The sequence below is a fragment of the Mastigoproctus giganteus genome, chromosome 1, assembly GCF_048544385.1.
Source record: "Mastigoproctus giganteus isolate SK-2022 chromosome 1, ASM4854438v1, whole genome shotgun sequence".
Taxonomy (NCBI): Eukaryota; Metazoa; Arthropoda; class Arachnida; order Uropygi; family Thelyphonidae; genus Mastigoproctus; species Mastigoproctus giganteus.
The window spans coordinates 201672277-201698599 of record NC_143575.1 but is presented as its reverse complement, the minus strand read 5'-3'; the positions used below and the strand labels follow the sequence as shown (position 1 = coordinate 201698599).

Sequence of the window (26323 nt, the reverse complement as noted above, 5' to 3'; positions counted from 1 at the left end):
CCAATGCTTGGAAGAAGTTGTTGTACAATGTATAACCTGAAATGGACTTTGAAGAGTGTCCTGAAAATTAGACGCCTCAACTTCCTCAAAGTCCATTTCAGGTTCTACGTCGACAACAACTTCTTCCAAGCATTGGCCAAAGTAGTAAATCACATATCTTGCCTCTTGTATCTTCTTCTGTTTCTTCCAAAACAACCATCACCTCTTCCAAAAACTTCTTATACAACTTCTTACATGCAATGATTACACCCTGATCCATCGGCTGTATCAGTGAAGTAGTGTTAGGAGGCAGAAAAACATTTAATTCTCCCATCCCTGCTAACTAACCTCTCAGCATTAATGTGAGCAGGTGCATTATCTAGCAGTTAAACAGTGCCGACCTGGCTAGCTGGGTGGGTAAAGTGCCTGCCTGGCAACCCAAAGGTTGCGGGTTTGACTCCTGCCTCGGGCTTGGATCAAAGTACTGCAAAAACCTTGGGAGGTGCATTATGGCCACAGAAGCCGATGTGCCAACAACTACTAACAAAAAAAAAAAAAAAAAGTGAAACAGCCTTTATTTCATTAGAATGAATTTTCAGCACATCTGTCTGATTACGTCGTGCATCAGATGGATGTGCAGCACTATCAGATACAAGCATATATATATAAGTTTTAAATTTTTCCTTTAGGACAGAAATTTTTTGTCTGTTAAATCCAAAGTCCGTTAAATCAGGGTTCATTAAATTGAGGGCCTACTGTATATATATATATATATATATATATATATATATATATATATATAGATATAGAAAAATGGTATGGATGGATGTGAGATTTTGATATAAATCATGTAATATGGAAATTGTATATATATAAAAAGGATGTAAAGTTTTTTTTTATTTCCTTTCTGTATATTCTTTCATTTACTTTTTTTTTGTCCTTCCTACTTTTCTATGTACTGAAATTGCACCCTTTCTCCAGAGCACTCTTAAATTAACACACGTGCATGTTTGTTTTATATATATATATATATATATGTATACACACACCGTAAAGTTTAATGGGAAAGAATGAGAATTAAAAAGGAAATTGTTTATGGACCAAGGTTACTGATAGCCACAAGTGGGTTATAGGATAGTGGCCAGAAATGACCTCATGACCATAATAGTTTAAAAAGTAAGTAAATAAATAAAAGTAGTATAGGTAAGAAAAGTTGAGAGTGAAGGAAAGAGATTACAGAAATAAGTGAAAAAAAAAAAAATCTGACTGTGCAAGAAGAAAGATGGGAGAAGAAGAAAAAGAAGAAAAAATTATTATAGGTATCAAGAAATAATAATATATAATATATATTAGATATATCCATGCTTATAGATGATTATATTGTCTCATATTGCACAATCCTGGTGTCGTTTTCAAGTGTCAACCACCAGAATTGCCCGACAGCAATATAATGTCCTCTGTTTCTAATATAAAGTACATGCCATGACAAAATAGGATTATATCAAAAAAATAGTAGAAAGTAGTAAAATAATAATAATTATAATAATGTAAACTAAAAATTATTTAGGATATAAAGACTGCTGGCATCTAATTTAAGATTGTATCAAATTTAGTAGAAAGTAGAAAGTAGTAAAATAATAATAATTATAATAATGTAAACTAAAAATTATTTAGGATATAAAGACTGATGGCATCTAATTTAAGATTGACATGAGAGAGGACCCAGAAAAAGAAAAATTAAGCTAAAGCTGAAACAAAAATACTACAAACATTGTTGTTAGTAGAAAAAGGATATAGAATAGAGTGGACCAAGGCTAATGGTGGAAAGGTATACAAATAATAACTCCTGGCTATGTCACCGTGATGAGAATTACTGTTTCTAGTACTTATACTTTACTTAGCCAGCAATAAAGACATTTTATTTATTTTATGTTGTATATAAAAATTATAAATTATCATGTAGCTATTTATAAGCAATATTATGGCTTTATGGCTAGCTGGAGGTGAAATAAAATGGGTTATAGGATAGTGGTAGCCTCTCCTGTCCTTGTATTACACTAATAACCCAGAGTGTAGAAAAATGATAGATATAGGAAAGTTACCAGTATATGAATGAAGAATATAAAATAGTAGCTTGGGTTATCTGGGAGCATGATTCCCATCTGTGCTAGTGGTGGCCCTGGAAATAAATATAAGGGTAGCAGGTAGAAAACAGCTGTAAGTTGCGGAACGGTAACTATAGTATCTAATATAAATCAAATCCATGGTGATGTATTTATCTTCATAAAGGTATAGGGTGAGTTTGCACTTAATCAGTCTTATTCTTGTCACCCTTTGAGAATTGGGGATACATTCACTCACCTCCAGTACGTGGGAACCTTCCCTGAATCTAAAGATGCTCTCATAATTATGGCTAATGGTTTGCTTACTTCCTTTGCTGCCTCCCTTAACATAATTGAATAGATCCCATCCACCTCCTGGTGCTTTTTTTTGTTTAACTTAAACAATTTCTCTTCCACTTTCCTCTCAGTTTTAACAAAATCATTTAGTTCTCTGTTTGAGTTTGATTACCTTCCAGCATCCCCTTTCCTAAAGAATGCCTCATTGTGATTCCAGATGCAAAATGCTCATTCAGTTTGTCAGCATCCTGAGCAGGATCATCAACAGCCAAACCATCAATATTGAGTGAACCAATTTGATTCATCCTCTTCCTTCTAGTGTTTACATAAGTAAAGTCTTTGCTGTTTTTCTTTGCATCCTTTGCCAAAGATGTCTTGTAATTTGCCTTCACTGGCCTGACCTCTTTTGTGATTTGATTTCAGATTAATATATATCTACCATAGGCCTCTGTGTTACCCGATAGCTTATATACATTCCATCATCCCATGCACCTTTCTTCTCTCTCACGAGTTTAATCAGTTCATCTGACATCTATTTAGGTCTGTATTTTGAAGAATATTTCTTTGTTGGTATGAGAAGCCTAGTAGCTTCTATGATTAATTCCTTGAATACTTCCGATTTAGAATTTGCTGATTATAACATCATCAGTTAGTCCCACTGTATAGAATTTAAAATCTCTCTGGGACCACTGTAGTCACCTTTATGAAAGCAACAAACCTTCCCTTTACCCTTCATAGTAATTACATCTTTAAGTAAATCCCAAATCAATGCACTATGATCACGGCCACCTATTGGTTCTTTTATTTGCAGATTCTTAATGCATGAATCATCACTAGTGAGAATCAGATCAATTGTATTACTCCATCTGGTTGGCTCTCTAACATACTGCTGTAGAAAAACAGTCATCCAATAAATCCACAAAAGTTGCCTTAGTCTGTGAGTGACCACCAACCCACAAGTTCCTGTCAGTATCAGGGAAGTTAAAATCCGTCATTATAAGACAGTGATTTACTGGCCCATTCTATTTCTCTGTGTAACTGTTCATTGTACTCATCAGAGTAATTCATCCTATAACACACCCCTTCTCTCATTTTTGTTTTCCCAGTGCTTGCATCACATCAATCTGACTCAACATTGCATTGGCAACCCATGTCAACTGATTGCACTGTGTGTTTCTTAACTAAGAGCATAACCTCTCCCTCCCTCCCTGTCTCTTTCTCCTTTCTCTATACATTGGTACTCCCCATATTAAAATTCTTCATTTCTTATTTCTGAGTGATACCACATCTCTGAAATCTGAACGTGTCTGCATTTGATGTTTTGACCAGCACTTCAAATACATCAATTTATTTATTTTTTTTTTTTTGCTATACTCCTAGTGTTTTTAGTATATATGCACCTGTCTTACTCTTAGTTACCCTATGTCCAGATTTTAGCAATATCCGTTGTACCGCTTTTAACCATCTGACTGAGCCATATACCCTCAGTCAGATTTTATCTGACAATGACAATGTGTCTGCTGTTTTTAGCTTTTTAAAATCAATAAATATTTTTACTCGTATATAAAATTTTTACATTTTTCTTTTATATATTTGCTATACCTTTTGACATAGTGACCTAACTGATTAGGTCACTGAAAGTTTAAAATTTTTTACAAATGACCTGGTCTTGACGCATTATAGCCTTAGTAGCTAATGCGCCAATAAAACCAAAACCCACCCACCCACCCTTAGTTACCCTAACACAGCCCATGTATTTTTTTGTTTCTTGTTGACTCACAGAAGGCCTTGAAATCCCCAGCACCTTGCTTTTGAGGCTGCTGTTCGTTCCAATTGAAGCAGTATGAGAATCACTTTCACCTCTGTCTGTGGCTATCGTTAATCTTTTAGTCTGTGAATCCCCCCCAGTCTAGCAGTTTTCCGACCCACCTAACACTGTCTCAATAGCATCAGTAAATATTCTTGCACCCTTTCCATTTAAATGTATCCCATTCCTTTAGAAGCAGTCTCTCCGTTAACAAGCACAGACCATGCCGAGAAAAATTCTACCCCATTGAACCTTGTACAATCTCTCCATGGCTGAATTGATTGACAAGGCTTTCATCATATACTCCCTTCTGTCGTGTCTGGACAGAATTACAGACGCTTTCAAATTTAATCCTAACTTGCAAATTTTTTTCAACATTGAATTTTCCTGTACTTATTAAGTAAGTCTGTAGATCTCCAACTCTTAATGTCATTAGCGGTATCACTTTTTGTACCCTTAAAAGATGATATCTGCTCTACACTGTCATCAACTTTTGTCCCTGGCAGACACACCCTTGTCCTATTCCACCTATCCTGTTTGCATAATATATTTCTCTTTTCACTGACAATATTGTCACTGACAACAACAATCTCCTGTGGGTCCAGTACATTCTGCCTTTGGGGTGCTGCTGTGTTGTCTGATGATCAAGTGCAAGCTCTGGTGTTGATGTGGGCAGCTGAGAGCTTGATGGGACTTGCAATTTAATTCCTTCAAGGGCATCCACCTTGTTTTTCAAGCTGTTATAAAGGCCTATAACAACACTGAGTTGGTGCCTAATATCCTCACACTCCTTATGCCGAACATACACACCTTTGTAATATCATATTCCTTTACAAACATCAAACAGGATGTACATCTCTTAAGGCCATGAGTCTGAGGACAACTGTCCCCCAGTTCTGCCCAGAGCCACGGTACTCCCAATAACTTGAGCCCTTTGCTTTGCTACTCTGGTGTGAGGAATGATTTTCATTGAAATTCAATATAATTAATAATACTACACTAAACAAATATATCAAATATATATATCTTACAATGGCTAGTGGTGATGTGTGCAAAAAAAGTTTGCACAGATTGAAATCTTTTGAAAACTAAGGCTTAAATTGTGTGCTTTGGATGAATATTGAAGATTTCACATTTTCTAATGTATGGATGGATCGATCTAGAAAGTAAAGACCCATCACGAGCTTTTTTTTTTTTTTTTTTTTTTTCAAAAAAAAAAAAAAAAGTGCAGCCGTCAATACTGAAGCTAGGAAGGAATTGAGGGAAAATCTTTTAAAAAACGTTTTATGGACATGCAACCAGAATTGCATCTTCAATGTTGATGAAACTGGACTTTTTTGAAGTTGTTTCTTAATAAAATGCTTGCATCTAAAATGGATAAATGTAGTGGCAAAAAAGGGGGGTGCAAAACAACAGATTATCATTCTCCTAGTGGCAGGCGTGTAGCACAGAGAAACTTCCTCTCTTAATTATTGGGAAAGCCCAGAAGTCCAGTGATTTAATGGTTTAAAGACAATGCAAATCATTTATAGAAAGGACTAATAGTACCTATCATTTCCATCATTAAGTTTTATCAGAAGTTTATGCTTTTACTGTACTCTCCTCTTAATCCGACAATGAAGATATAGAATTTAAGGTGAAAGTTAAATAAAAAATAGCCAATGAAAAAGGATTGCGGTTCTCTATAGTTAGGTTGTGATAAATAATTAAAAGGGTGATTTTGGCTTTTTCTTTAGTTTTACAGAAATTGTTATATAAAAATTTAAAGTACTGGTCAAGTCATAAATTTCAGACATTGTGGATATATCACGAACATGGTGCCACTCAGATACAAGGAATTTAGAATCTGAATATGGGGAGGACAATGTATATTGACAGAACAGTTGGGGGGTTTATGCTCTTAATCAAGAAGCACAAAATCTAAGGTAGTACATGCAGTGGACATGGGTGGGCATTGCAGTGCTGACTCAGTTTGGTGTGACATAAGCACTGAGAAAACAAAAATGAGAGTAGGAATGTGTTACTGGCCTAATAAGAGAATAAGTATCGGGAACGACTGTACAGACATATAGGGTGGGCCAATAAATCAGTATGTGTTATAATGGAGGATGTTAACTTTCCAGATATTGACCAGACCTTGTGGGTTGATCAGTCACACAGTAGCAAGACTTTTGTGGATTTATTGGATGACTCTTTTCTACACCAGAATGTTAGAGAGCAACAAGCAAAAACAATACCTTTGATCTGATTATAAGCAGTAACCCTTCTTGCATTGAGAATCTGCAGATAAAAGGCCCACTAGGTAACAGTGATCACAATGTATTGATGTGATATTTACTTAAAAGATTTAGCTACTGTCAAAGGCATGGGAAAGGTCCTTTGCTTTTGTAAAGCAGTCTCAGACAGTTTTTAAATTCTGTGCAGTAGGACCAACTGATGAAGTTACCAGCAGCAAATTCTAAATGGGGGGCATTCAAGGATGTTATCATAGAAGCTAATAGGCTTTTTATACCAACTACAAGTTGCTGTTGTTAACTTCATCCTTTGATCCCACTGCATACAGATATTGTCCAAGACACACTTAAAGGGATGTCAGATAAACAAATCCAGTGCATTTGAAGCAGTTGGAGATAATTTTTTTTGTCATCCTCATCCCTGCTGAAACATGTAAATACATTGCCTACACACATCAATTTTGCATTGTTTTATTTTTGAGACATCTATGAAGATATTAAGTGCATTTGAAGCAGTTGGAGATCATTTTTTTGTCATCCTCATCCCTGCTGAAACATGTAAATACATTGCCTACACACATCAGTTTTGCATTGTTTTATTTTTGAGACATCCATGAAGGCAGATATGAAGTTTTCTGAGCAGTGCAACGGTCTGCAAGAGTAGCTCATGGTGTCTTGTCAATGATATACAGGAATTTTTCTATCAGGGATAAGGAGGTGGTTATCGTCTTGTATAAGGCAATGGTCAGGCCACACCTTGAGTACTGTATACAGGTCTGGCAGCCTCACTTTAAGAAGGATGTAGAGCTGTTGGAACGAGTACAGAGAAGGACATCAAGATTAGTGAATGGAATGAAGGGTTTCTCTTACAAAGAAAGGTTTAAGTTTTGCAGATTACAGTGTCTGGAGACTAGGCAGCTGCGAGGCGATCTGATTGAGATGTATAAAGCCTTGAATGGCTTGCGCATGCTCAATGCTGATGGGATTCTTTCTCTTTCTCAGAATAATCACCTGAGAGGGCATAAATTCAAATTGAGGAAACACAGTAGTAGGATAGATGTGCGGAAGTTTGCCTTTAGCCAGCGGGTAGTTGGTTGGTGGACCAGACTTCCATCTTTTGTTGTGGAAGTTGATAGCCTAAATAAATTTAAGGCTGAGCTGGACAGGTATTTGGAACGAATGGAGGGGTGAAATAGGGAACGGTTTTTTTTTTTGGCTGATGCTGCATAAGCTTCCTTTCTTGCATCGTATGCCTCTACTAATGCTAAACTGATGAGACTTGTGGCAGTGAAGAAAAATGCATGAGATTCATATAAATTATCAGATGAAAGTAGTTTGTAATCAAGTTCAATGAGTCTTCATTGAGTTCTACTTCATTTGTGGGCACATCCTGCAACACAGTGTCCGCATTCACTTCAGCATAGTGTTCAAAAGCCTCTAAGTTTAAGTGTGGCACCCTTCTCCAAAAAATTCATTCACTATTATTAGATGGTTCTTCCTGATTAATAAACGAGAAAATATATAAAGCTTCATTTGTTGCATCACCCAAGGCAACAAATCCAGTGCATTTGAAGCAGTTGGAGATAATTTTTTTTGTCATCCTCATCCCTTCTGAAACATGTAAATACATTGTCTACACACATCAATTTTGCATTGTTTTATTTTTGAGACATCACAGCAGTTTTGTTTAATAGCATTCAGCAATAGTTCTTAAAGCACTGCATTACATCTTGATCAAGTAGCTGAAGAACTGATGTCACATTAGGTGGCAGGATGGATAGCATTCAGGAAATATAGTCACATACCGAGAAACAATATCCCAGTTTGTCTCAAACATAAAATAATGAACCAATGTATACTCCTCACCATGACTTATGGAAGTGAAACTTGGGCACTCACCAAAAGAATGGAAGAGAAACTGAGAACTACACAGTGAAGAATGGAAACAATTATATTAGGAATCAGACTGTTAGATAAGAAGAGAAACACCTGGATTAGGCAGCAAACTCAAGGAAAGGACATTCTTATCAAAATTAAAGAACTAAAATGGTATTAGGCAGGACACATGGTGGTGAGCTGTGAATATTTTAACAATGGGCTCATAGTTTTCTGACTTTCTACCAAGTAAATTTGATCGGTCAAGGAAGTGACATCATCCCTGTCTTCCACTAGAGGCACTTCCCATGCTTGCACTACTAGTAGTGTGATTAGAGCGCATGATGCATTTTTTGTGACTAGTATGATATATTGAGTGAGGGGTGGATTCAGGGGGTGGACAGATGGGTCTCATCATCATCAGCCATTTTCAATCTGCTGCAGAATGAAGGCCTCTCCAGCAACTTTCCAGTTCCTTCTGTTTTGTGCAATGTCCATCCATTTACTACCCACAAACTCATGAATTTCATCTATCCATCTCCGTTGTTGTCTTCCAGGTTTTCTTCTAGCTCATCTTGGGTACCATTCTGTTATTTTTTTAGTCCATCTGCCATCATGTCTTCGAGCTATGTTTCCTGCGCAAGACCATTTTAGTTCTTTAGTTTTGTTAAGAATGTCCTTTACTTGAGTTTGCTGCCTAATCCATGTGTTTCTCTTCTAATCTAACAGTCTGATTCCCAATATAATTTGTTCCATTCTTTGCTGTGTAGTTCTCAGCTTCTCTTCCATTCTTTTGGTGAGTGCCCAAGTTTCACTTCCATAAGTCATGGTGGGGAGTATACATTGGTTCATTATTTTGCGTTTCAGACAAACTGGGATATTTCTCTTCAGTATGTGACTATATTTCCTGAATGCTATCCATCCAAAATTTATTCTTCTCTTGATTTTCAGCCATTTATCATTATTACAGCTAATAACTTGTCCCAGATAAGTATGTGACTCCACCTTTCCAATTACTGCTCCTTCAATCATCATTTTCCTTTCTGTGGCATACTTGTTCATCGTTACTTTTGTTTTAGCCATATTCATTTGTAGTCCAAAATCCTTACTAACTGTGCATAACTGATTAAGATTTTCCTCTAATTCTTTGGGATCGTGGCTTATGATCACAATGTCATCTGCAAATCGTAAATGGTTTAGGTACTCTCTGTTCACATTGACTCCTTTCTGCAACCAGTCTAATCTTCTGAAAGCTTCCTCAAGGGCAGCAATAAACAGCTTCGGAGATATTGTCTCTCCTTGTCGAACTCCTTTCTCGATTTTAAATTTGCTACTGTCTTTGTCTAGTCCAATAAAGGAGGTAGCGTTCTCATATATTTTCTTCAAAATCATAATATATGGAGTATCTATGCCTTGTCTTTCCAGTGCCCGAAACATTGCCTTATGCTGTATGGAGTCAAATGCCAGGCATAATGGTGTTTTATATTCATTTGCTTTCTCCATTAGCTGTGATATTACGTGAAGGTGATCCATAGTTGAGAATCCTGTTTTAAAACCAGCTTGCTCTTTCAGTTGATTCTCATCAAGTATTCTTTCTAAACTGTTAGTAATGACCCTTGTGAACAACTTGTAGATGTGGGATAACAAGCTAATTGGTCTATAATTTCCAATTTCTGATTTATCTCCTTTCTTATGCAGCAAAACTATGATTGCATTATTTCACTCCTTAGGCGTCACACCTTTTCTAATGCATTTTGTGAAGAGCCTTGCCAGTTTTTGTGTTATGTCCTTCCTCCCAATTTTAACAACTCTACAGTAACTTCATCTTCCCTGGGGCTTTCTGATTCTTCATTTTCTTCAACGCCTGTTCTACCTCATCAGGAAGAATATCGGGTATGTCGTATGTGTTGCTAATTTGCGATCCATCTTCCCCACTGCTGGCATCATTCCCTCGCTCCTTGTATAATTCTCTATAGTAGTCTTCTACTATTTGAATTATGCCTTCTTTGCTACTTATAAGTACACCATCGCTATTCTTCAGTTTCAGTATCATTTGTCTTTCTGTATTACTGCTCATGGTTGCTGATTTAAGTCCTTTGTTTTCCCTTAATGCTTGTTCTATTTTTCTTGTGTTAAATCTTCTTATGTCCTCTCTGAGACTTTTTCTAATGGCTTTGCATAACTCAGTATACTCAATTTTCTCCTTGTCAGTGTTTATCTTGCTCTTCATTCGTCGTCTTCGGTTCATCATGACAAGTGTTTCTTGACTAATTTTTTCTTCTTTGGATTTCTTTTTCCCTATAAGTTTCTTGCGCTTTATCACTTTCAGAAAGTTGTAATATTCCTTATCGATATGTTGGTCCTGAGCAGTCTGCAGAAGCTCAAACTTGTTCTTAAGTTCTAGTACATACTGCTCTTTCTCCTCTTCTGTTATCTTAAAGAAATTTGTGTTATTTACTCCAGTCAGTTTTTTCCTTTCCTCTCCTACATCTATATCAAGTGTGCATCTTATCATTCTGTGATCACTTACAACATTTGCCTTATTCAGGATGGTAACATCATCCACGATATATCTTCTGTTAGTGAGGATTAAGTCGATTTCATTAGTTGTTAATCCATTTGGACTCTTCCATGTCCACTTTCTGTTCACCCTTTTCTTGAAAAAAGTGTTCATTACTGACAATCCTTGAAATTCTGCAAATTCCACAAGATTTTCACCTCTTTCATTTCTTTCCCCAATTCCAAAATTTTCTATAGTTCCCCTTTCTGTGCTGTTTTGTCTCTTTCCAACCTTAGCATCGAAGTCCCCCATAATGATAGTGTAGTGGGTTTTCTGCTCATCTAGAAGACTCTCAATTTCGGTGTACATTTCTTCAATCTCTTCATCATCATGGCTCGATGTTGGTGCATAAATCATTATAACGTTTAGCTTGTACCTCTTAGAAATCTTGAGTATTAGTCTTGACACCCTTGGTGATGTACTTTTGAATTCCAAAATGTTGTTTTTTATATCTTTATGGACCAGAAACCCAACTGCACCTTTGCTCCTTTCACTATTTCCATTGGTATACAGCAGATTTACACTTTATAAACTTATAAGTGATTCATTTCTTCTTCTTGTTTTAGCCAAACCGATGATATCGTAATTCATATTTTATAGTTCCTTTTCCAGCTGTAATATCCTGTCTTCACTGATGAGCGATCTTACATTGTAACAGGCTAGGATCAGTTTCTGTGTGGCAGCCTCGTTGTACCCAGAGATTCTTAGCACCTTCTGCTTCCACTTTGATCTTCTCGCTGTCGTAAGAGGGGGAGTGAAAGCCGCTGGGGACTGAGGGCCATTTGTTTCGTCGTGCTGTCATATGCTGGAGGGTTTGGTCTTTTCCTCTGCACGCTGACCAGGTGTCTTGAAGAGAACCACTCTACACGTTTGTTGCCACCTAAGTGACGTAACAGGGCTTACCATCGAGGAGGTGTGCATGAGTGGATTTTAGGGAGGCAGGCCAACTGTACTTCTCCTAAATCTTCTGTAATAGAAAGATACTGGATCCATCAGTGTTTTAGACTGAGTTGGGGAACCACAACTAAGCCCCATGGGGCTCATTAACCCTTTAACCATGCATATAAGTGAATTTGTAAAATGTTCCTAGATCTATCTATAAGGGAAAAAAAAACTTATTTTTAAAAACCTGGTCATCATGCCTCCCCTTACGATGATAACTGGATACGATGGAGTTCTAACTTTTTAGAATTTTTGAATGGTATGACATCACAATCATACTTTCTGAAGTTACTACTGCAGTAAGTGTGACTGCTACAATACAAATATTTGTCAACAATTTCTTTTTTTCGTCTCACACTTTCGTTACATTCCATTGTTAGATGCCCCTAACAGCTGCATATGCTGTTTCAACTGCAAGATCAGTACTTCAGTCGACGCTGTTTTCCAGAGACATTTAGATATGTTTCAAATTTAGTATACAATATGTGTATACTAAATTTGAAACATATGAATACAATATGTTTTGAATGGGGGGATTTTTTTAAACAATATGAAATTGAAGTATACATCTCTTATTTTAGTTATCATAAATGCATTATATCTTGTCTTCCATAAATTATGAAAATTTGTGAATGATCAATAAAAAAGCTCTTTTATTTCATAATCAATATATACAAATCAAAATACCTAAAAGAAATGCTAAGGATGTTTCACATAAACTATGTACCGCGCGTGCTCGGCACATGCTCAACTTTTTTATTCATCTTTTTTTTTAGCAGCTAGGGAAATATAATGGATACATTTTTTTTCATGATAAAATTTTAATATTGCAAATAAAAAATAACATGAAATATTTCCTATATAACAAATAACATAAAAACTATCACAAAACATTTCACAACATAAAAACAAACTTTATAGAAAAAGTACACAAAAATCACAGATTACATGAAAAAAAAATTATTACACAAATATTCAAGAAAAATTTATTCTAAAAAATTGCCGTATACAATTTACTTCTTTATTAATATTTGTTGTCGATCTTCTGCTTTGCTCAATAGCTGAGCGATGATTACAAAGGAATGATTTGACGTAATGATCCGGATCAAATTGAAGCAATGGTTTTCTATTTAGATGTATGGTCATCATAATTTGCAAATGTTTAATTGTCAACATTATTCATTCATTCACTCAGTATTATTCATTATGCTAAAAGCTCACTCAGCTTCAGCACTGGTAATTGCAATGGTTTCAAAGATATTTCTTTCTTAATTGAAAAGGGAATTTCACTCAATTTTAAAGATAAAACTGCCTTTGACAAAATCTCTAAAATCATTAATTTTTATTTCATATTTTATCAGAAAACTTAACTTTTTTATTTCGCCGTCTTGCCACTGAGACGAAAGGTCTTTTATATTCCATGGTTTCAGGTAGCATAGTTTAAAATTTCTTTCAATCAGGAGCGGCTCGTTGGTAGGCACTGCGGAACTGCAGCACCCCCAGCTTTTTAAATCTAAATATACTGTCAATGGAGTTATATGAAATTTTGTGAAGAACAGTGCAATGCAATGAATATTTTTATTAACAGGTCCCACATATAGTATACTCCTGCTCCATTTCCAATAATAAATGAATATAAAGATGTAATCATTTTCAACTTTCAAGTATAACCGTAGGTGGAACTGGGCGCTACACAGTTCCATGTTTTGACCCCAGTGTTTGAGTCAATGCCTAGTTGGCTGGTTGCCAATACACATTTTTTAGAGGTGATAAAATGAGTCAAAGGAACTGCAGAGCAAACAGTGCCGATTTGAACAGTGCACCAAACTTGAATGAAAAAGTTATTAATCTATTTTCAACAAATAAAAACCAAAGAATGGATTTTATTTTGAAATAAAATTTTGAGATTACCCAAATCTGTTAATGGTAAGTGTCCAGTTAATGTTTTGTAGTATTGTTAACTTGCTTATTACCATCTATGTCTACATGTCTTATAACCAAGACAATTTAATATAACTTTAAGAAGCAGCACCCCTATACATCAGAGTTGTGAGCTACCACTGCTTTCAATAGTATCATTATTTTCTTTATTTAATTTAAAATCACTCTGTTGCATTAATAACTTAATCTTTAAGGATAAAATAATGCATTTAATAACTTGTAATGAGATAATTTTTTTACTTTTAATTTTGATTCCTTCAAATTCTTTCCACTTCAACTTGCTCTCAATTTTACCTTCATAATTTCCTTCAAAATTTTTCAAATTAGCAATAGCATTGATAGTTCGAATAATAAATTTATATGCTTTTACCATTGTGATTTTGTAAAGCTTCTGAAAGGTAAGAGAGCTCCTGCAGGATGTCGATCATTAGTGCTAAATGGTTAAGAAATTCCAGATTTAAAAGCCGATTTAATAATTCAGAATATTTAACTTCTGATTCAAAATGTTTTCACAAAGCGGGATAATTCCTCCAACCCACAATTGTCATCCACAAGCTACAGGCTGCTCATCATGGCCCAAACACACGACCCATCTTTATAGTTTCCACATGAAGTTCTTTAGCAATCATCTTTATTTGCGCTGGTTTTTTGGAGATTGGTGTTTATTTTTTTTTATTTTTTTTTTTTAATTATTGCCTGTATGCCATTATATTTTAGAACATTTTTCTATATGACGAAGTTTCCCAACATTTCATCTTCGTAAAGTTTATATATCTTAATTGCCTCAATCCCCACCCTCCTCTATGTTGCTACTGTCACTAGTTCTTTGAATATGTGCAAAATGTCGGAACTACACGTATATGCAGCTACTGTGATCAAGTAAACATAGATGGGTGAAATTTACTGGAAGGTATGGACACTCACTTCTCTGAAAAACATGTGATGGTTTGTTGGAGTAAAGGGGAACCACAACACATATTGACCAGAGGCTATTATCAGTGTCGGGAATCTTCTTAATCCTCTGACTGGCTATGGAAAGCATATTGACAAGCGCAGCTTCTCAGTATGTGACTACAAATGTTTTACGGACACCACTAACATTGTGAAATGGTAATCCATTTCACCCTTAATTCGCGCTTTCTAATTACCTAAATTGCCTAAAAGCTAGAGGTGAGAATAATGCATACAAAGTTGTCTCTCCTAATCTGTTCGTTACATGGAAATTTTCTTCATTCAACGGAAACCATTTTAAATGTATTTACCAAGGGGAATTTTAAAAAAATCGCTATAAAGAAGTTGGATAAACACAGGTCTGATTGTAATTAAATCAAAAATGAGGCAATTTTAAAGTACATAACTGATCGATTGCACCATTAAAATGCTGGGGATGGGACCTCGCTTGTCCCACCATAGTTTCGGCTGTGGATAGTCAATAATTGAATTTAGTATTTCATTTGTAAAATAAATGATTGTCTCAACAATGGGCTCACAAATTTTCAAAAAAAAAATAACAATGGGCTCCCGCGAGCCCATGTGAGCCCACTATTGCTCACCACTGAAGACATGATGACAGATGGACTAAGGAAATAACAGAATGGCACCCAAGTGGAGCTAGAAGAAAACCTGGAAGACAATAACGGAGATGGACAGATGAAATTCACCAGTTCATGGGTAGTAAATGGATGGCTATTGAACAAAACAGAAGGAACTGAAAAGTTGCTGGCGAGGCCTTCATCCTGCAGTGGATTGAAAATGGATGATGATGACTCAACAGTAACTGCATACAGAACACTTGGCAATGAGGGATGCTATTATTTACAAACAGCAAAAATTTTTGTTCTCCCTGCTGCTCCCCTTCCACTCTAAGTCTGTGTTCATTCTTCATAAGTTTTTTATGAAATTCAAGCTTTTTGATTTGCATGATTACCTAATCAGCAATGTCTTCAAATCATCATTAAGTTTTAGCAAGAGCTTATGCATTTTACTGTGCTCACCTCTTAATCCATATGGTTCGAAGACAGAATTTATAAGTGAAAGTTAAATTAAAAATGCTCTAAGGAAGAAAGGAGTGCACGTCTCTTTACTTAGGTTGTCATACAGAATTAAAACTGTGAGTCTTAATGGGAGACTTTTGTAAAACACTGTCAGTTGGTTATTTCAAGAAAAGAAAGTTGTGTGTGTTTTTATAGGTGAAACGTAACTCCCTGAATGCACAGCTAATACACATTTTGGAAATTTTATATGAGTTAGCTAGTAATTTCATATTGAGAACCATATTTGCGAGTTCTGACGGAACCATTTGAGAGCCAAAGCTTCATATAATAATCGTTTATGATTTGAATTTAATTTCATTAAGGTTATTGCTGAATCTATTATGTTTATGGGATTGTGCATGTTGGCTAAGTTCTGTTGTAGAATAATTGGATTGAAGATTATTTCTATGATAATAGACCCTGGTATTTTCAGTTTTGGTTGTTCGAAATTATATAGTTGTGCTGCCTATATAGCGTGCATTACAGTTGTGTTGACATTTGATAAGGTATATTATTAGCGTTAACATTAATAGAGGCATATGATACAAGAAAGCAAGCTTTTGCAGCATCAGCCAAAAAAAAAAAAAAAAATCCCTCTCATTTCACCCCTCCATTCGTTCCAAATGCCTGTCCAGCTCAGCCTTAAATTTATTTAGGCTATCAACTTCCACAACAAACAATGGAAGTCTGTTCCACCAATCAACCACCAACTGGCTAAAGCCAAATTTCTGCATATCTATTCTACAACTGTCTGTCTTCAATTTGAATCTATGCCCCCTCAGGTTCTTAATCTGAGCAAGAGGAAGAATCCCATCAGCATTCAGCTTGCTCAACCCATTCAAGGCCTTATACACCTCAATCAGATCATCTCGCAGGTGCCTACTCTCAGGTTCTTAATCTGAGCAAGAGGAAGAATCCCATCAGCATTCAAGGCCTTATACACCTCAATCAGATCACCTCGCAGGTGCCTACTCTCCAGGCGTTGCAATTTGCAGAACTTAAGCCTTTCATGGTAAGAGCACTCCTTTGTTCCCCTCACCAATCTTGTTGCCCTTCTTTGTACTCGTTCTAGCAACTCTACATCCTTCCTAAAATGAGGTCTCTAGACCTGTACACAGTACTCTAGGTGAGTCCTGACTATTGCCTTGTACAACGGGATAATCACCTCCCTGTCCCTGCTAGCAAAATTCCTATATATCATTGACAAGACTCTATGACCTGCCCACAGTACTCTAGGTGAGTCCTGACTATTGCCTTGTACAACGGAATAATCACCTTCCTGTCCTTGCTAGCAAAATTCCTATATATCATTGACAAGACTCTATGACCTGACCTGGCAGCCCATCTGCACTGCTCAGCAAACTTCATATTTGACTGCACAATTACACCCAGGTCTTTTCTACTTCCCTGAGTGTAGTACCACACAGTTGGTATGTTTCTCTTTGGTTATTACTACCCATATGCAGTACTTAGCATTTGTCAATGTTAAACTTCAGTTGCCACTTCTCAGCCCATTATGTTTTTTATGTCCTGAATATTATATATACAGTGTATATGTTTCTTTTATAGCGGTTAAATAACATACCTAGTCTATTATATGAAGAAAAAATTAAGGCTGTCAGTACCAGAAAATATGTCATGAAGCCATTGGGCAAACTGACTATGACATGGAAGTAAAACTTTGATGCATTATTATTCTTATTATTTAACTGTTTCAAAATAAAAGGATAATTTATTGTTTTTTTGCTTCTGAAATGGTATTATGTATTAACTGAATTGGGTATTTCATTTTTGTAAAGGCATTAATTAAATATTGTAATTCTATTTCCAAATCTTGTGCAGAACAATATTTTATAGTGTTGTAAATTTGATTGTACCATACTGAATTTTTGACGCTGTAAGGGTGATGCAAATAAAATTATAAAGATTTACTTGTGTATTTTTTTTCCCTATAAATACGTGTTTTAAGTTTATGATTACATTTATAAATGTTAAGATTAAGGAAATTAATACTCTGATTTTTTCTAATTCTAGTGTATACTTTAGTTTATGATGTATGGAATTAAATTTCTGTAAGAGATTATTAATGCTAGTTTGATTAGCAACTAGCAAAATGTTGTCAGCATGACATATAAATAATTTGATGTCTGAGGGGAAAGAGCTAAAACTTGATTTTCAATGGCAACTAAGTAAATTTGGAATGTGGGCCAAGAAACTTATGGGATATAGGAGCCTCATATGTTTGTTTATAGATGTCACTATTGATCCTAAAGTGTTTCGCTTTTATGAGGGTAGTGGTTAATTCTAAAATAGCAGTATACTAAGGGATGTACATTCTTTAAACGTAAAGTCAATTAAAAGTAATTCGCATAATTTTCTTAATGTATAATCTACGTCTACATTAGTATATAGCAAGACAATATATGATGCTAAAATGTCATTATCAGTAACGTCAATTCTGTTAATTAAGGTTAGATTAATATTATGGATTATAAACTTTGAATATCTTATCAATGGTGAGATGATTTTAACTAAAACAGAAGATAAATTTGTAAACGTAAATCTCCTGTATGATATTATTGGCGATAGTGAATGTCCTAATTCATGTAATTTTATGGTTCTGAAAATATATGGCATAATAATATTTCCTGATGCCGGTACGTTTGTATGGTGCATAAATCCATCTCTTTTATGGCCTGTAACAGTGCTTATGTCAGTGTCCATCCATGTAGACTGCATGCACTGTCTTAGATTTTGTGCTTCTTAATTAAGAACATAACCCCTTTCCCCACTGTTCTGTCTGTACACATTGTCCTCCCTGTATTCTGATTCTGAATTCCTTGTATCTGAGTGACACCATGTTTGTAATATATCCACAATGTCTGCAATTTATGACTTGACCAGTGATTTAAAATATTTATACAGGGGGTCCCCGGTATCCGAGTCCCCGCAGTTAAGAGGATTTGAAAATTGAAGAATTAAAGCTTTTTTCATTAAGAAAATTGACAAGCACTCGAATATTTTTTGTGAGAACAATCTTCTTCATGATCGTGCAACAAATGTTAAGCGAGAAGTTAAAGACATAACTAAATGCTATGACACAATTTTATCTGAAAAAATATGACAAAAAAAAAAAAAACACGAATAACTCTGGATTCATTCTTTATTCGTACAACTGAAAAATAGTGTAACTTCAATAAACTTTACTTAACCTTACATTGTGTAACATATTATAATAAAAAATGTCTAATAAAATAATTTTCTCATTTACAGTTCCTTCATCCAATTTTTACTATGTACAAGTACATAATAAACATTACTATGTAATATCGGTGTAGATACACCATATCTACTCATCCTTCACAACGAGTTGCCCATGTATTGCATTACCTCGAATAAGTAACCCTTCACTTGCAATACCAAGGTACCTGCCCACCCACCGATGAAAAGCCAACTAGATTTGAAACGGTGCCATCTGCGTGGTGAAGATAAATAATAGTCTTCTCTGTTAATGAATGTTACTTATTCAAGGTAGTGCAATACATGGGCAATTCACTGTGAAGGATGAGCACAGTATGAGATACAGAAGAAATGATGCTTTTCACACTATTATCATAGTTTTCCCTCTAAGAGTTGTCTGTATAATATTGGTGTAGATACACCATATTTTACCCATAAATTTGAACTACATATGCAGTGTCAAAGGCATTGTTTTAATTGTATCTCATATTGTGGGTGCCTTCACAATGAGATAGCTGGTATTGCACTACTTCAAAAAAATAACGCTTCTCTAGTAGAGAGGACTACTGTTATTTTCGTTTCAAGGCTAGTTGGCTTCGTCATCAGTGAGTGGGCAGTTGCCCTGGTAATGCAACCTGCCATCACAGTTGCAAAGTTATTTCCACAATATGAGAGATGCCAAATGGTGTATAAATAATAATGTATTAGAAGGTGAAATGCAAAAGGCATAATTTCTTATGGGTTTAGGTAATTAACTATATAATATCGGCGTAGATACACCATAGTTTACCCATAAATTTGAACTATGTATGTAGTGTCAAAGGCATCTTTTTAATTTTATCTCATATTGTGGGAAAGAACTTCACAACTGTAATGGCATGTTGCATTACCAGTATATCTGCCCACTCACTGATGGCGAAGTCAACTAGTTTCGAAACAATTGTCTGGGTGGTGGTATCCACTGAAAATTAATAACAGTAGTCTTCTCTACTAGAGAAGCTTTATTTATTTGAAGTAGTGCAATACCAACTATCTCGTTGTGAAGGCACCCACAACATGAGATATTATTCAAACAATGCCTTTGACACTACATATGTAGTTCAAATTTATGGGTAAACTATGGTGTATCTACACCGATATTATATAGTTAATTACCTAAACCCATAAGAAATTATGCCTTGTGCATTTCATCTTCTAATTTAGGAGTTGTCTATGAACTACGTATGTAGTGTCAAAGGCATCTTTTTTAAATTTTATCTCATATTGTGGGAAAGAACTTCACAACTGTAATGGCATGTTGCATTACCAGCGTACCTGCCCACTCACTGATGACGAAGTCAACTAGCTTCGATATTATATAGATATAGAATCTTAATCTCTTAAAATATGCCTAGTTTCATTTAGTTTTATTTAAATAATAATATTACGAAAATTGGTCCCCGTTTTAAGTGGAAATTTTTAGAACCATTTATCCTTGGATAACAAGGATCCCCTGTATAACAATTTCTGTAAAATGAAATAAAAATCCAAATTATATAAAGTTTTCTAAATTTTGAATATATTCTTATTGTATAAAACATTTTTTTTATCAAAATCTTCACACATCAAATATTAACTATAGCAATATGTGAGACTACTCTACTGCTAATCGGCTGACCGGGCTAGCCGAGTGGGTAAAGTACCTGCCCGGCAACCCAAAGGTCGCGGGTTCGATTCCCGCCTCGGGCTTGGATCAAAGTACTGCAAAAACCTTGGGAGGTGCAATATGGCCACAGAAGCCGATGCGCCAACAACTACCAAATCAAAATCAAATCTACTGCTAATCAAAAAAAAAAAAGCACCATATTAGTTTAAAGGTTAATTTTGTGTTTTTATTAAACACAAAATTTTAGAATTGTTTTATTTTAGAATCGTTCTTGCATAATTGGCTGTTGCAAGAATGATGTTTACCATTATACAAGATATTTTCAATGTTTTTTTTTTTTTTTTCATATTTGTATAATAATGAAGAGTACTATTATTTTTAATACAGGTTATTATATGAATTGTTTGGCCAAAGCGTTAAGTTTTGTGAGTAATATTAAAACCCTAATTCATCTCCTAAGAACACTTCCATCATTCAAATGAACTTTTCTATCCTTTCAGTTATAGTCAGTATGAAGACAAATTCTAAAAGCTTTTTGTTCAAGCTCCTGGCTTCTTCTAAGTTATTATTAATGACAATTATTGTTATCAACAGAGTATATATTAACAATTTTATTCTTAATTGTTAAAATTATTATTATTATTGTAAAGTATTTTATTAATAAAATTATTTTTTTTCTCTTTCTTTTTAGCATGGATTGGTTCAGTTGCTGTTGGAGCAACCTTCTTGTTTTCTCCTGTGGCTAGTATTCTTACTGATAAACTAGGCATTCGGATAACAGCTTTTCTTGGTGGGTTTTTAATTACTATTGGTATGTTATCAAGTTCATTTATTTCCAGGATCGAGCTCTTATACTTAACTTATGGTGTTCTCTTTGGAGTAGGAGCTTCACTTGCTTATACATCCTGTCTTGTAATTTTGGGTCACTATTTTTTACATCGTTTGGGTTTTGTTAATGGCCTTGTATCAGCAGGAAGCTCGGTGTTTACTGTAATTATGCCACTTTTGTTACGATACCTCTTGGATTCTTCAGGATTCTCTTCAACATTTCAGGTTAGTAAAATTTATATTTGACCACTTTGGCCTGAGTTGACTATAAATGGTCATACTTACAGTAGGGTTCACACCTACTGCAGGTATGAATCTAAGCCTTTTACAAGCAGAGTGGTGTATCTCTTAGCCTGTTACATCACTGCTGCCATCCTTTTTAATAATATATATAAGCATGATTGGCATTTGTTTATAAAGTTTTTGTGATTAGGGGTTTTCACAATATCATCTCTGGGGCTTCTCAAGAAAGTTGTTGATGTGGATCAAATACTTTCAGTGCATGTCTACTGTTTTTCATTTGTATCACCTTTTGAAATGCACTAATGAGGCTCTCTATAAGAGTTTTGAACTTATGCTTGGTCTCATTACTGCAGGGACTCAGTGAAGAAATTAAGAATTAGCCACAATAGTACAAGAAAGCCACATGCTTTTGCTACACTGGCCAAAAAATAACAATAAAAAAAATGAACTACCTCTGTGTTTCCCCCTCATGTTTGGCAACCATTCAACTGATCTTTTAATTTCCCAAAGCCAAGGACTACAACCACTCAAGGAGACAACTTACTGCATTAACAACTTGCTTTCTTAAAAATGAAAACTTCCTACAATCTGGTATGAATCTCTTTTTCTGTTATTTGAATTTATGACCCTCTAGTTCTTGAATCATTTGTAACAGTGAAAATTTCATCCTCATTCATTTTACTTCTCCTCTCAGAGCCTTACAGACCTCAGTGAAGTCTCATCTAAGGTGGCAGGTTTTCAAGCTCTGTAGCTCGCATATTAATAGCCTTTCCTCATATCGGCATCCTCCTTGTAGATCTTGTAAATCAAGTTGTCTGCTTTTGGGCCTTTTCAAGAAGCTCGATTGTCTTTTTTTTTGGTGTAGTCTCTATACTTGCACATAGTATTCCAAGTGCAATTTTATAATTGTCCTTTATAGTGGGAATATGACCTCCTGTCTCTACAAGTAAATATTTGATAAATCACTAATAAGATACCAATGGCCTTCCTTGCAACCTATTTACTGACTCACAAAACTTCGTGTCTGCCTGTATCATAACTCCCAAATCTCTTTATTGTTTTATTTCAACATCACCTTGGGTATGAGTTATTTTGGGGTGAAATTCTAAATTTAAACCTTGCATTTTGCTGCATTAAAACATAGCTGCCACTTTTCTGATCATCCTTGAAGCCTATTCAAGTCATTCTGAAGGAGTGCTGCATGACATTGCCCATTAATGGCTCTTCCACAACCTCACATCATCTGCAGATTTTGATACAAAGCCTTCTATCCATCGCTTTGATGATGTCATTTATGAAATTTGGATCCCAGGGTCCCAGAACCGATTTTTGGGGGAACCCCCACTTCTAACATTTGAACCGTCTGACAAGATTGGACTGACATTAGAAGTGGCATCCCAATTAATCATAACCCTCTGTCTCCTGCCCTGCAACCATATCACGATCCTAGAATGTTACCTGTGGTACCAACATGTTCTAGTTTATACAGTAACCTCTCATGAGAAACTGAGTCAAATGCTTCGCTAAGATCCAAGTAAACAACATTGAAATTATTTCCTTCATCCGGTGTATGAGTAATGATGTCAAAATTGCTAACCAGGTTAAGTCAACACAATTTTCCCTTAACAAAATCATTATTTCCCTAAAAAAAATTATGTTGTATATTCATCAGAATTACATTTCTCTCTAAATGTTCCTGTATTGCACCCTTCATGATTTTCCTTATTACTAATGTCAGACTGACTATTCTGTAGTTTGGTAATAACCCCTAGAACTCCTCTGTGTATTGGAAATACAGTAGCATTTCTCTAATCCAGAGGAATCTCTCATGACCAGTGATGTCCTTAAAATTAACATTAATGTTTCAGTGCACTGCACGAGTAGGCTTTCTAATGGTAGGCCCAGGTATTTTTCATGGTTAAGGTTTCTTGATTGCTTAAAATATACTGTTGCTTGTGTGTGTGTGTGTGTGTGTGTGTGTGTGTGTGTGTGTGTGTGTGTGTGTGTGTGTGTGTGTGTGTGTGTGTGTGTGTGTGTGTGTGTCTCAGGTTTCTCATGAACATTTTGCAATGATGAGAGCTAAGGCTGCTACTTAGAATTAAACAAGTTAGGCAATGGTTGCGATGTGTTACATTTTATGTGCATTCAGTTTCTTAAATTAATTGAATTTTTTTATTTCTCTGTTATTAATAAAAAGTGAAAAGTAAATAACTATCTTATTACTAATTTATTATATAACAATATATAAAAGAAATTGTTTTTTAATTTCACTACAACCTAATATTCACTCAACATTTTTGAATACTGCATAGAGGTATAGAGGCTTCATTTTAGGAAGGATGTAGAGCTGCTGGAACGAGTACAGAGAAGGGTAGCAATATTATTAGTGAGAGGAACAAAGGGTTGCTCTTACCAAGAAAGGCTTAAGTTCTTCAAATTGCAGCATTTGGAGATTAGACACCTGCAAGGTGATCTGATTAAGGTTTGTAAGGCCTTGAATGGGTTGAGCAAGCTCAATGCAGATGGGATCCTTCCTCTTGCTTATATTATGCATCTGTGGGGTATAAATTCAAATTGAGAAAAGACAGTTACAGAATAGATGTATGGAAATTTGCATTTATCCAGCGGGTAGTTGATTGCTGGAACAAACTTCCATCTGTCAGTGTGGAAGTCAATAGCTTAAATAAATTCAAGGAGAAACTGGACACACTTTTCGAGCAAATGAATGGGTAAAATGCGAAGAGTTTTTTTTTTTTTTTTTTTTTTGGCTGATGCTGTATAAGCTTGCTTTCTCGCATCATATGCCTCTACTAATACTAATCATAACATGTGAAATACAATACGGCTTTTGTGCTTTGTGATTTAACAAACTGTACAGATTTAGTTTGCCATTTCATATTTCATAATTCAGTTGAATTTGAATGCATTTCAATGCATTTCATAATTCAGAATATATATACATTATTTAGTAAATTCAGGATGTACAGCAATCCCCTGCACAACACTGAGAATTGGTACCAAAACTGTTCCGTGTTATGTGAAACCGTGCTGATTGAGGTATAATTATAATGGGTTTTAATTGAATGCAAATCAGAGAAACATTCTATAAACAAATTAGAATAAATCTATAAACAATTTGCACTTGATAGCCAATAAAAAGGATTTGAATAAAAAATATTGCAAAAATTTTATTAATGAAAAGGTAACATAATGAGAGATGAGAAAAAAGCTTTATTGTTTATTTAGGTATTTCAATAATGTAGTCTGGTGAAGTGATCTCTTATTTTTCTTGGCATACAAGTCTTTGTAGCATGAAATCCCATCTTGTAAAATTTGCCGTATCTTGATGATACATTCAACGTTCGGATCTCCATTCAAAAATAAAAATTCTTTTGGTGCCACTTCAGAATTGTTTTCCTCCTCTTCATATGCAGTTTGCTCATTAATTTCAAGGAGAGTTGCATCATCTAAGTCATTTGCATGTGAGTCACTGCAGTCGCCTACATTGTCAGTGTCCAAAGTTTTGAATCCTAAGTCTTTTCCGTTCTTCACAATGTCTTTGGCAGTCGTCTGAAGTTGTGATTCAAAACCAGTGAAATCATTTGTCAAATGGGGCAAAACGTGCTCTCAAATAGAATGCATGCTATTGGCAGTGATTTCTTGCCAAGATGCAGATATATTTTCTATCGCATTCCTGATGTTATATTTTTCCAAAATGTTTGTAAGCATGATGATCCCATTCCTGTTGGAGCTTCAATCGCTTGAGAAAAAGTTGGCTGCAGATAACACACCTTGAATGTGGAAATTAGACCTCAATCCATGGGTTGTAAGAGAGACATTGTGTTAGGTGGAAGAAAGCATATTTTTACATTTTCATTGAGATCAGAAATTTCAGGTGAATGGCCTGGTACATTGTCTAAAAGCAACAAAATTTTGAATTCCATCCATTTATCTTTGAAGTAACGTTCAACAACTAGACAAAAATAATTTGTGCACCATTCTCTAAACAATTCTCTTGTAATCCATTCTTTCTTATCGGATTGTCAAATTAGAGGCAGTGTGCTTTTTATGCAACAGCTCTTGGGTTTTCTGACCTGAACATGAATAGAGGCTTCAATTTAAAATCCCCAGATGAGTTTCCACCCAACAAAAGTGTTAAGTGATCTTCTGATGTTTTATATCCAGGTTGGGTCTTTTCATTTTCAGCTACAAAAGTTTGTGAGGGCATTTTTTTTTTTTTTTTTTTCAGAACAGTCCAGTTTTGTCGACGTTCAAAATTTGTTCATCCTTGTAGCCACCTTCTTCAACGATGTACAGGGTGACCGTAATTAAAGTATTCCTATTCAGCACTCTGTAGCTCTAAGTAATAAGCGGAATGCCACCAAAATTAGTAGGTAAACTATTCAAGGAGGCATGAGGAGAAGGATCCTGTGAAAAAAAAAAAAAAAGAGTTCCCAAAATCTGCCAATAGGAGATAATGTGGCACAGTACAAGAGGAAAGACATGACAAAGTACCAACAGATAAATAACTAAGACAAACCTTAATGAAATTACAAATTGTTATTTGTGCTCTTTGCAAAAAAAACAGAAAGAAACA

The 26323-nt window shown here is 35.2% G+C and overlaps 1 protein-coding gene across 3 annotated transcripts in view; it reads left to right on the top strand.

Moving 5' to 3' along the window:
• The window catches only part of LOC150091451 (monocarboxylate transporter 10-like), a 243362-nt gene that overhangs the window by 47933 nt on the left and 169106 nt on the right, over positions 1–26323 (top strand). For all 3 annotated transcript variants that reach the window (XM_090384019.1, XM_090384013.1, XM_090384006.1), the window contains exon 3: positions 21347–21708. In XM_090384019.1, coding sequence (XP_090240145.1) covers positions 21347–21708 — 362 coding nt within the window. The remainder of the gene's footprint in view (positions 1–21346; positions 21709–26323) is intronic.